Source organism: Lontra canadensis, unplaced genomic scaffold (assembly GCF_010015895.1).
Source record: "Lontra canadensis isolate GAN:19392208 unplaced genomic scaffold, GSC_riverotter_1.0 scaffold43, whole genome shotgun sequence".
Classification (NCBI taxonomy): domain Eukaryota; kingdom Metazoa; phylum Chordata; class Mammalia; order Carnivora; family Mustelidae; genus Lontra; species Lontra canadensis.
Window position 1 is genome coordinate 13923573 of NW_022631037.1, and position 11775 is coordinate 13935347.

An 11775-nucleotide genomic window follows, 5' to 3' on the forward strand; every position below is an offset into this window, starting at 1 on the left:
TGAGGGGGCCACTGCCCCAGATCACCTTCCTCCCCTACCTAATGCCCCCCTCCTCCACCGCTAATAACAGCCGCTAACTCACGCAGTGTCTGCTGTGTTCCAGGTACTGGGGTAAGGGCTTCACATGTATAAGCTCTTTTAATCTTTAAAAGATTACGTGGCCCTGTGAGGTAGGTATTTTTATTATCCTGATTTTAAAATGGGAAAATTGCAGCACAGAGAGTTTAAGTATTCTGCCCAAGGTCACACAGCTAAAGTAGTGGCATTTCTCCCCAGATTCTTTCCCAGCTACCCACCCTGTCCGTGTGGACCTCATGTTCCCATAGGTACCTTTTAAAGACTTCTGTCTGCACCGAGGGTGCTATGTTTATCTGCTACACACCCGTTTCCCCTGCTAGGCTGCTTGCTCTGTGTCTCACTCATGCATTTCCTCCGCACAGTGGATTCCCAGTGAATGTTAGAGGAAGGATAGAACGGACCCACACATCCCAGATACACCCTCTCTGAGCTCCTAACCATTCTCAGAACACACCTTGCTCTTTCTGGCTCTTAGCTTAGTCGACAGTGCTTTTCCTCCCAGCCTTTTCCATTTGGTCGACTCCTATTTATCCTGCAAGGCCATTCCTCCCCTGTGACCTGCTCTGTGATGCCTTCCCCAACCGCCCAGGCAATCTACTGCTCGGACCTTCGGGTTCCTCTGCCCTCTGCAAACACCGCAGCTAGAGCCCACACCTCAGCTATCAGGTACACAAGTCTGGCTTCCTCTATTGTCTGGGGGACATTTTACCTCTCTCTGCATCCCCAATGTCTAAGAAGCCCAGGAGATGTGTTTTGAACAAACGAGAGATGGATGGGTGTACGCCCCCTTTGCTATTTCCCACACGGAACTTTCCAGCAAAGACCTTTGTTGCCCACCCCCCCCCTGCCTAAACTGCCCAGTAAACTGGCATTAGATGAGTCCCTGGCTGACATAACGGGTAAAGTAGCTAACCCTCCTCCTTTCCTTTCAATTGTCCCTCTCTATGTGGGTGCTTCCCACATCAGGGAGGTAGGGACCTGGAGGCCTACTTTCTCTCCTCCAGCGTCACATCTTAGAAGCATGGAGTTACTGCCCTTGGCGGGGGGAGCTGGGACTCAGCCCAGCCAGGGTGGGCGTCTCTCCTAGGTCCTGCACTTGGGAGCCAGGCCCTGCCATGCCTCAACCTCTTCCCTGCCCCACCATCACAGACACACTGAACATCAGGCTGGAAGGGATTTCAGAGAACATGAGGTCCAGAGAATCAAAGGTCCAAGGGGATTGGAGAGGGAGGCACCCAATGGCAAAAGTGGTCCTGGGCCCAGCCCAAGGGTTTTCCCATGCACCCCATAAGCCACGGCAAGGAATGGAACACTCCAGTCATAGCTCCTTTGGTCCTGCGCCATAGCTTCCGCTCAGGTCTTGACCACGTCCCACCTGGGCTGTCCCAGTAACTGGTCTTTTTTCCACCAATGCACCCTCCACACAACCAGAAAGTGATTGAAACATCAAAGCTAATCGTAAAGCCCTTTACCTACTAACTGCTAAATCAAGTCCCAATTTAACAATCCACAAGGATCTAGTCTCCTTCCACTTTAACCATAGCCTTTCTCCACCCCTCCGTTCTACAGTCTAGGAGAACCAAACCCTCTCATGCTTCCCTCCTCTTGCTCATACTCTGTTCCTCCACCTGATGCACTCAGCCTTGAAGACCCAGCACAGATGTCGCCCCTTAGGATAGCTTTCCTGATATCCTGGGGAAGTGAGTGTATCAGGTAAGAATGCTCCCAGCTGAAAGCAACAGAAAACCCAAGCAAAGGAGTTGATCCTGAGAGGAGATTTCTGCCAGGAGCGTCACCCAAGGAGCTTTTAAAAGTCCCCACCCACTGGACACAGGCCAGGCCAAGGTTAATCAGAATCTCTGTGGCGGGCGTGGGCACCAATAGTTTTCAAGACCTTCCCTCTTCTAATGTGAAGCCAAGTTGAAAATCACTGAAGCAGGGCTTTATTTTTCTCACATAAGGAAAGAAGCAGGCGGTTGCTCGTGTTGGTTGAGTGGCTCAGTGATATTCAGGCCAATTTCTCAGTGATACTCTTGACTTTTCCTTCCTGCTTTGTTCCCTCATGGTCACAGGATAGCTATGGTTGACCCTCCATGTTCAAAGCAGGGAAAAAGCAGTAGGGAGAAGGAGAGGGCTTAGTCCATCCTCATTTATAAACAAACCAAAGACAGTCCCAGAAACCCCTTCAGCAGACTTCCCCCTTAGATGTCCTTGAACTGGGCCACCCCGGCCACAAAGGAGGCTGGGAAAATGGGCAACAGAATTCCCGATAGACGGAGAGGACCAATCGGGCTCTATCAGGAGGGATGGAGTACATTGTTCCTCCCAAATCGGCGGGTGGTATAAAGAAGGAAATCAGGAACAGATATTGAAGGGGGCAGAATACGCCACCCCAAAATGTGCCACTTTGGCGTTAAGATTATTTTGAGCTCGGTTCACATAAAAAAACAACAGATGCAAGAAGGGTATTCTAGTCTCCCCCCGCCCTTTTCCTTCCCCTGAAAACAGGAGACAAAACTCCCATGTGAAAAATGTCCTCTCAGTACCAGGAGAGAAGGAACATTCGATGGGGAGTCAAAGCTGAGAGAATTCTGTACCAACAGACTTTGTTAAAAATAATTTTTATCCTTCTTGAGCCTCTCCATATATTGCCTCTCTTTATTCAACCTGGCATAAAAGTATTCGCAACTTGCCACTTTTTGGGGTCTTCATTTCCTTACAGGGCTCCTGGGTTGCATAAAGCTTACCTAAATATGTGTGCGCTCTTCTCCCCTTGATCTGTGTTACGAGTTCAGTTCTCAGGCCCCACTGAAAGGCCCTAAGAGGGACGAGAGAAAATGGCAACACGGAGTTGACAGCCAGCAGATCCTGCTCTCTCTGGGTCTGAAAGCTCCTTGGACACACAGCAGACATCACGGGAACGCCTGTGGAAACACGTATCAACATGTCCGCATCTTCCTTCCAGACTGGCTGTTCCCAGCTGAACATGAGAACCACCTCAGGAGCTTTTGAAAAATATCGGTGCTTAGACCCCCCCCCACCAGCCACAGAGAATTGAATTTAATGGATGCAGGTGAAGAACAGGGTCTGTGTCCCCTTTAATGAGCACAGTTCTTGGAACGCGAGGCCCACAGGAAATCCTCGCTGAAAGGAGGAGGGAATGGCAGAGAAGAAATGCTGCCCCAACCTTGTTGACCCCCAGCCTGCACTGAGCACCTCCCTCGTGGTTCCCCCTTCCTCTCCATTCCTTCTCTGCTGAGCACAGCCCTTGGCCACCCTCCATTAGCCACACGTATGCTCCAGGGGGACTCTCCAGTCTACGCACACTGCCTGCTTCTTCTCCCGCCGCCATGCTGGGCACCCCAGGCGCTCTCGCTCTCTGTAGCTGCCCTCCTCTGAGAAGGACATCACTCTGTCAACAGCCAGGCTCACTTCTTGTGTCTTATTTAGCTAAACTCCTGCCTGGCGTGAGAGGAGAACAGCGTGAGGGGTAAGCTTCCAAATGTTTGCTCTTCCACGTTCAGCCACAATCCCAAAATGGACGCCCTAGTTTTCAGTGGCAGCAAGCCTAGTGAGCAACTTAACAAGGAACCCACAGACAAAATTTTCGCTGCTTCTGCCCAAGCGTAGAACATGCATCTTATCTGATTTCTTGGACAAGTGTGAGTCTGAGAAATGCCTCTGCTGATGTCACAGCATGAGTCAGTGGTGACTGTCTCCAGAGATGATATCATCCGATAGCAGATTCGGGCCCCATGGCGCTTCTGAAACTGCTTGATCAAATGTCACCTCCAGGGCCAGCTTCATGGGAGCGCGGCCTCTACAGTCCCACAGAGTCCCGGGCCCTGTGTTGAGGAGGGTCCTACGTTTGGTTTTACAATCTGCTTTCGCCATCTCGAAATTCTGAACAGTTTTTGAACTGTTTTCATCTTGCACTGGGCCCTGAAATTACGGGTCAGCTTCTGGTCTCTCATCGTCTCTTACAAAATCCAGGGAGGTTTTCCTTCTTAGAAGGGTCTCCACAGCATATAACCTCAGCCTCCTGGGACGCCTGGGTGGCTCAGTGGGTTGGGCATCTGTCTTTGGCTCAGGTTGTGATCCCAAGGTCCTGGGATCAAGTCCTGCAACAGGCTCCTTGCTCAGTGAGAGCCTGCCTCTCTCTCTGCTCCTCCCCCTGCTCACACTCCTGTGTGTTCTCTCTCTCTCTCTCTGATAAATAAATAAATAAAATCTTTTTAAAAAGAAAAGAAAGGAGGGGACACCCCACTCCCCCATTCTCTTTCCCTGCTTTAGGAGAAGGCACTGAAACAGGGTTGCTTGGGCTGCAAATGATGGCTGAGATCAAGAGGCCCAGGGGAACAAGCCCTCCCCAGCTCCCAGACATGAGCGAGACTTAAAAAGACCAACTTGGGAGCCCAGGGCTTCAGCAAACAAAGACAACCGGAGTCAGCTCCAGCCCAAAACAGAAAATCAACAGGAAAACTTGAGGGGATCATATCAACCTTCAGACACCTGGAAGAAACCCTTCCAAGCCCTGGAGGGGCCAGCCACTGTCTGTGCAGATAAATGAAAACTGAGCCCCAGTGCCCTCTACTAGGCCCCAGCACTGGGAGGAGCCTGGAGATGAAGTCCTCCGGAGAAAGATAAGTTTTCCAAGGAAAAGGCTGAGGAAGTTCATTTACCACCAAAGAAGGTGGCCCAGGGCACAGTAGAAGGACAGGAAAGGAAAGTGGGGGCAGGACGGAATTGGGGGAGACAGCTGCTGGAGGCAGTGGATGTGAGATGGGGCCCACTCTAATTCTGTCCCCTCACCCCCACCCCAGGCCTGCCAAGCCGGGATCTGCTGGACCAGGCTCTTTGTAAGCGGCAGAGGTTCTAGAAGGCAGAATCTCAGCCCTGGCTCAGAAAAGAGGGACAGAAGATGACAATGTCAAGGCCTTGGGAGGGGAGCCCAAGACAGAGAAAGGAATTGGGGCCTGGCCTCCCCACGGCAGTGTTCATCAGGGTCTAGGATCTGCCCTGTCTTGGCATCTCCTGGCCAGGCCATGGCTCAGGTATCTGACACCTGGGGCCCAGAGTCACATGCCAGGAAACCGGACACTCTTGGGCCCCAGCCCCCGATTTCCAGCAGCTACAAGAACACAGGGTTTCTGGAGGAAGAAGCAAGTCTCCGGAGTTGGGCAGCAGGGAGACAGACTACTTCCGGGGAGAGGACACTCAGGAGAAGGCTCTCCCACCAGCAGGGGTGAGAGGTTAAGAGGAGGAGGAAGCAGGTGGGGTGGGGGAGAGAAGAGTGGGGTGGAAAGGACAAAGCTGGGGCAGGTGGAGGGGTGGGTGCTCCAGAAAAAGGAGGAGAAGGGCAGAGAAAGCAGGTCTTAGTCACCTAGCCTAGCTGAACACCCTGAAATCCAATCGCTGGTCTGTCTTCCTTGTCCCCTTCATATGAGTGCCAGCCTGGCCCTCTGGTGCCTACGGGGCCCACCCAGCTGGGCTGGCAGAGAAAGACTTTATTCCAACAAGAGAAATTAGTACATGGGTAGAAGCAGAGACATAGAAGCCCCCAGACCCAGAGTGACCAACAGGGTCTTGGACCAAGAGACTAAGAGATTAACCTTCCAGAAACCAAGAGATACTAGGAGAATCTCAGGCCCAGGGGACCTCTTACCCAAAGGGCCTGAAAAAGGAGACTTAAACCCCAAAGGAGAAGCAAAAGTCACCCAGACCTGAGTGAACACCCAAAGGGAGGTCCCAGCACTCAGAGTCCCCATGGCAGACCTCCAGAAGAGAGAGCTGACAGTGGGGAATGGAATTCTCTTGACTCATTCTTCCTTCATGGGGCTTCTCTTCCCCAGCTCCTCCTACTCCACTCCAGGACTATGCCAATCTTTAGCCATGCTCCTGCCAGCTGGTCACCTGCTGTCTCTCCTGCTGGTGATAGGCCCAGGTGGCACGGAGTCTGGTCCCCGGGCACCTCCGCAGGGCTGTTATGCGGCCGAAGAAGCCGGTGAGCGGACGTTCCGTTGCAGCCAAGCAGGCCTGAGCGCGGTGCCCACCGGCATCCCCAACGACACGCGCAAGCTCTACCTGGATGCCAACCAGCTGGCCTCGGTGCCAGCTGGAGCCTTCCAGCACCTGCCTGTCCTGGAGGAGCTGGATCTGTCCCATAATGTCCTTGCCCACCTCTCGGGGGCCGCATTCCGGGGCCTGGCAGGCACACTGCGCCACCTTGACCTCTCTGCCAACCGGCTGGCCTCGGTGCCCGTAGAGGCCTTCGTGGGCCTGCAGATCCAAGTGAATCTGTCTGCCAACCCCTGGCACTGTGACTGTGCCCTCCAGGAGGTGCTCAGGCAGGTGAGGCTGGCCCCGGGCACTGGAACAGGCATCGTGTGTGGCCCCGGAGCCCACCCGGACCTTGTGGGGCAGGAGTTCCTGCCGCTGGCAGGGAAGGAAGAGCTGTGTGGGCCTGGGCGTGGCGGGGCCCAGCGGAGCACCGACGTGGCCCTGCTGGTCACCATGGGGGGCTGGCTGGCGCTGGTTGGGGCTTATCTGGCCCACTACGTGTGGCAGAACCGGGAGGAGACCCGACATCCCCTCAAGCAAGCCCCGGGGCTGCCTGTGCGCTCACAGGACTCCTCCACACTCAGCACGATGGTCTGAGGACCGGGGCCACCCATTCAGGCCCCTCTCAAGACCTGGCCTACCCTCCACCCCCTCTGCCCTCTCTTTTCCTCTGACCCTCTCTGCCTCCTCCACAGTCCCGTCCCATCCCCCAAATCCCACCCCCCTTCCTCTTCCCTAAAAACCCAATTTCTCACTGTCTCAACCCACACCCTCTGTGGTGCCTGGAGTCTTTGGTGCCTACCCTGTGTCTGAATTGTGCTAGACTCAGAGACCCAAAGCTCCCAAGTCTTCATTGAGGGAGGTGGGAGGCAGCAGAACAGACAATGACAGTGCCCACTCAGAGCCCGGGGCAGGCCACTGTAGGAACACTGAGGAGGAAGTGATTGCCAAGCTTCACTGTGTGGATGTTTGAACTGACTCTTCAAGAAGGAGAAGGGCTTTGGGCAGAAGACAGAGGATGCCGGGTACCAGGTGGTGGACAAAGGCGAAGAGGGTGCAAACAACTTGGAAAGCATGGGCAGCAATCAGACAACTCTGGGGTGGAGGGCTGGAGTAGAGGGTGCAGAGAGAGGCAAGGAGAGGCCGAGCTCTGTGGGTTCCTGCTCTCCTCTCTCCACCTCTCCTGAGAAGCTCCCCCCTCACTTTCTGCCTCTCTCTCAGCCCCAGGCTCGTCTCCCTCTGTCCTCTCTTGGGGACCCTCCTGGCTTAGGGGGCCCTGCTTCCTTTTCCAGAGATGCTCCATCTCGATGCTCTCTCCTTTATACACTGACAGGCTTTCTGAACCCTTTCCCTTGGGAGAAGAGTGGCCTCTTCTATCTCTGAGCTAAAGATGGATCACTGGGAACTAGAGGGGGATGGGGACTAGGAGGTCTCCCACCCCAAAAATATCCCTGGACAACTCAATAAAGTCACTTTTATGAAGGCCCCAATCTCTTCCTTATTGTCCATCTCATTGAATGTGTGTGGCCTGACAATGAGGAGTGGGAGGGTGTTGAGCTCTTTACCTGGTGGTGGACACTCCCACTGGGCTGGATGCCATCTCCTCTCTCCCCTCCCACCTCCCAGCTCCTGACACCAGAGTCTATCTGCTAGGGATGCCAGGGCCTATGAATTAATGATGATGGAACCAGAATGGAGGAGGGGAGGAGGCTGGAGGGGGGATGAAGGGGAGGGGGGAAGAGGGCAATGTCCAGGCATCAGTCATCAGCTGGTAGCCTCCAACATGTTAGATGGGGCATAGGAAGCAAAGGGAGAGAGAGCTATTCCCCTCTTAGCAATCTGTCTTTTCTCTCAGTGGGAGTCTGAGCAGGGGGTACAGAGAAACTAGATGTGCTCAAAGTTAAGGAAAGAATTCCTGGGGTAGCAGAGACCAAGTTGGCTAAAAGAGGTGGACCCTATGAGATATCCCTATCACCAAATGGGCTTCTCAAGGGACCAAAGAGGTCAATGTACCCCATCCCTTGCCCCCATGTAGGATTATCTTCCCATAGGGAAGCTCATGGAAACCCCAATAGAGGCTGAAAATAAAACCACTGAACCAGGGTTCCACCCAGTTTGGGGCAGAGCCTAGAGTAGATGGGGCGGACACTCAAGGAGAAGCACAGAGGAACCCATCACCTCCCCATTCCTCTGACCCACCCTGACTTCCCTGTCTCCTCTCCAACAACCCCACCCCTCCTCTTGCCATCTCCAAGGCTCCCTCCACCCCTCCAAGGCTGAGCTCCCTCGTATCATCCAGAGAGCTTCAACCTGACTCATCTCAGAAACACCTGGGACCCCCACCCCATCCTCTTTTCTCAGGAGACATGGGCCTCCCCAGTTCCAGGGATGCACTGCGGTGGGGAAAGAACGAGGGTGTGGGAAGTTTCAGGCTGCAGTTCAACCTGCACCCCAGCCACACCCTGGCCTGGGCCTTGGAATCTTGGCCCCAACCCCATCAAACCCTCCATCAGTTTCTCCCCTGCCACTGTCTGTCTCTCTCTGCTCACTTACCCATTCCTGAAATCAGGCTGGGACACCTCTCACTGGATGCTGGGAAACAGACCATGTAGACCCTCAGGAGTGAGAGGCTGGGGGACAGATGAAGCCCTGAGACTTTGTCATCTATGCCGATCTCTGGAGCCTCATTTGACTTTCTGTCATCCTAAGCAGCAGAAACAGCATCTATAAGATCTGCAGAGAATTGGTTCCCTCATCTGGACACCTAACACCAATTCCCTGAGCTAAGCTCAGGATAGGAATGGATCCAGGGAGGAAAGTTTGCCTGGAACCCAGGTCAGGAGGGGTCCTAGATCCCTGGATAGCAAAAGCGATCTACTAGTTCTCCGCATGGCCCCCTCTGGCTCAAATTCCTTTCCCTCTTGGGACCTAGGGCAGGAGAGAGGGGACAAGAGGGGCAAAGATGGGGGATTGGGGAGGTGTCAGGGAGAGACCCCTTCACCCTCCTCAGTTGGGGTCCCTCAGTTGGAAATTGGTGGGAGGGGACATGAGAGGCTATAGCTTCAGCTCAGTGCATTACAGGACACCGGACAGAGCGGGCCTCCACACACTCGGAAATGCTCCCACCTGGAGCAACAGTGGCTGAACCCCTAAGCCCTTCCCTCTGAACGCTGGCCTCTGGGTCGTACTTGTCCACTGGGCCAGCAGGAAGGGGTGGCATAACCGGTTTCTCCCCCATCCTTCTCTCTACCGGGAACCAAGGATCATAGGACCTGTGTTCTGAGATGCCAAGCAGGCAGCTGGACAGTTTCATTTTTGCTGGCTGCTTCTTGCCCTTCTGGCTGGTACAGATGCACTCTGTCAAAACCAACACTCCCACCGGGATGTGCGGGAACCAGGAACAAAGCTGCCAGGAGCCAAGAGAGCCCGGCCAGATATTTGGTGCAGAAGAACCCAGGAGGTCTGGGGCAGGACGAAGCTTGGCATCCACATGCAGGCTTCTGGAGCCGGCAGGCTGTAGGTAGGGGTGGGAGAAGAGAAGTCCCTCACTCAGCCCTCGCAGCACCAACTTCTTCCGGCCCTGTGGAGCAGGAGCCTGGAGCGGCCCTGAGGGAGCTCCCAGTCTGAGGGGGAGAGACATTAACCTAACTCTCAGGGAACCCCCGGACTAATGGAAGAAACAGGATCTTTTCTCTTTGGGTAGCTCTGAACCTGGGGACACCAAGACCTACCCCAGACACAGAGACTTGAGCATCTACAAAGCCTCGTTATCCACAAGAGGAAGTGAACAGGGAGCCAACTGTGGGTACCCGGGAGTTAAGGAGCACCAGGTGGGGCCCAGCCCTCACCCTTCCTGTCCTGGGCTCACACACGGACATTTGAAGTGCAACACTGAGCTCTCCTACAGAGGGAGGGCATACCAGCCTCAAATCCAGAAGCAAGCCAACAGCTTGCTCCAACAGGAGGGCTGCAGTTCCTCCATCAGACAAGAGGAGCTCCGACTACAAGGGGTTTCCCCTCATCTTGCAGGGACTTTGTCACCAGCATCCTCACTGCCTGTGAGGAACCATGTCCCAAACCAGGAAGGCAGAAAACCAAGCAGAGTGAGGCCCCAAGCTGCCAAAAGAGATGCCACCACAAGCCCATTCATTCATTCGACATTTATTGAGTTACTACTATGTGCCAGATACAAAGATGAGGCTTTCCCTCCCAGCTCCATCCTCTGCCCAGTTCCCCTATCTTCAGCTGTTCCCCAACCACCCGTGGGGCTCTCCTGCTCCTCTATCACAGCCACTCATAGTGACAGGAGGTGTCCCTTTGCCCCCCCCCTCCACCTCAGGATCCTCAGTGCCCATTGGAAACTAAGGAGCTGAGCCCCCCAGGCACCCCCCACACCAGACCTGCCCTGATCATCTTCCCCTGGAGAAGGGTACCTGAGGGAGGGCACAGGACGCCAAGACCCAGAAGGGGGCCTCTGTGCCTGGGGGTGGGGGACCCGCTGAGTGAAGTCGTGCCCAAGCAGGTGGAGCGGGGTCCTGGTCACCACTGTCCTGCACCCAGTCTGGGCCTGAGCCGTGAGCACACGGAGTTTCAGGCACTGCAGGTCGCGGGGGAGGAAGAGCGTGGAGGAGTAGCGGCTGGCGCTGAAAGGCCTGACCCGGGGACAACGGCCGCCCAGCTAAGGCGTGGTGCTGCGGGAGAGGGGACCCGGCAGGGGCGGGGCGGAGGTGCGGGGGGCGGGTCCGGGCCGGGTCCGGGCCGGGGCGAAGCGAGCGGACCTTCTCAGGCGGGGGGGCGGGATGGTAAGGGAGATCTGCTCGGGGCTGGAGTGGTGGGGCCAGACTGTGAGATCCAGGGGTGGGATCCGGGTGGAGATGACAGGGGTAGGGGCGAGGCTTGTAGGGAAGGGGCGGGGCTCGCTGGCCTGGGCGGGGCTAAAGGAGGCTGGGGCGCGGGCGCGCTGGAGGGGGTTGACGAGCCTGCCTCTCCAGGAAGATCTCAGCGCGCTGGAGGGAGGCTTCTTTAAGCTAAGCGATACCCTGGGGCCCTGCTCTGAAGGCGTCTTCTCTCTGAACCGGGAGAACACTTCCCCTCAGGGATTTTCCTGTCTCCCAACTGCAGGAATACCTAGCTGATCACTTCCCATACTCTGCCAGGTGGATGGGCCTCTGGATCTTAGTGAACCAGAGATTCTAGGGATCCGAGGGGCAGGACTGGGGACTCAGTCCTCTGAATGACTGCAGGAGACTTCTAGTAAACCGAACCCCGTACTGGCTGGGTACATGGTCTACCTACTAAGGGCTCTGCCTGGTGAGGGTCTGGAGCAGGGTTGGGGTCCCTCCCTGATGTGACTGACAGGTCTCCTGGCTTCGACCAAATGATACCAAGCCAGACCTGCAACGTGCAAAATGAAAACTACAGTTCTTGCTTAACATTATTAAGAATTTTATTCTGCCAGCTGTGTCTGTGCAGAAAGAGTTCCTTCCTGACGGAGCAGGTGAGAGGCCTGGGGGTTGCAGGACAGGTGTGAGGGCTGACAACTAGAAGGGATGCAAGAGCTCATGCAGTTCCAGCCCGTCAGTCACAGATGATGTCTCCGGCCAAGAGAAAGAAAGGTACTTCTCCAGGGCCACACAG

The 11775-nt window shown here is 55.1% G+C and overlaps 1 protein-coding gene across 1 annotated transcript; it reads left to right on the plus strand.

The window, feature by feature from the left end:
• The first annotated feature begins 5940 nt into the window (after positions 1 to 5940).
• On the plus strand, positions 5941 to 6735 carry LRRC3C (leucine rich repeat containing 3C). The gene has a single exon (XM_032871785.1). The coding sequence runs from the start codon at positions 5971 to 5973 to the stop codon at positions 6733 to 6735; it is 765 nt and encodes a 254-aa protein (XP_032727676.1). The 5' UTR covers positions 5941 to 5970.
• The last annotated feature ends 5040 nt before the right edge of the window (positions 6736 to 11775 follow it).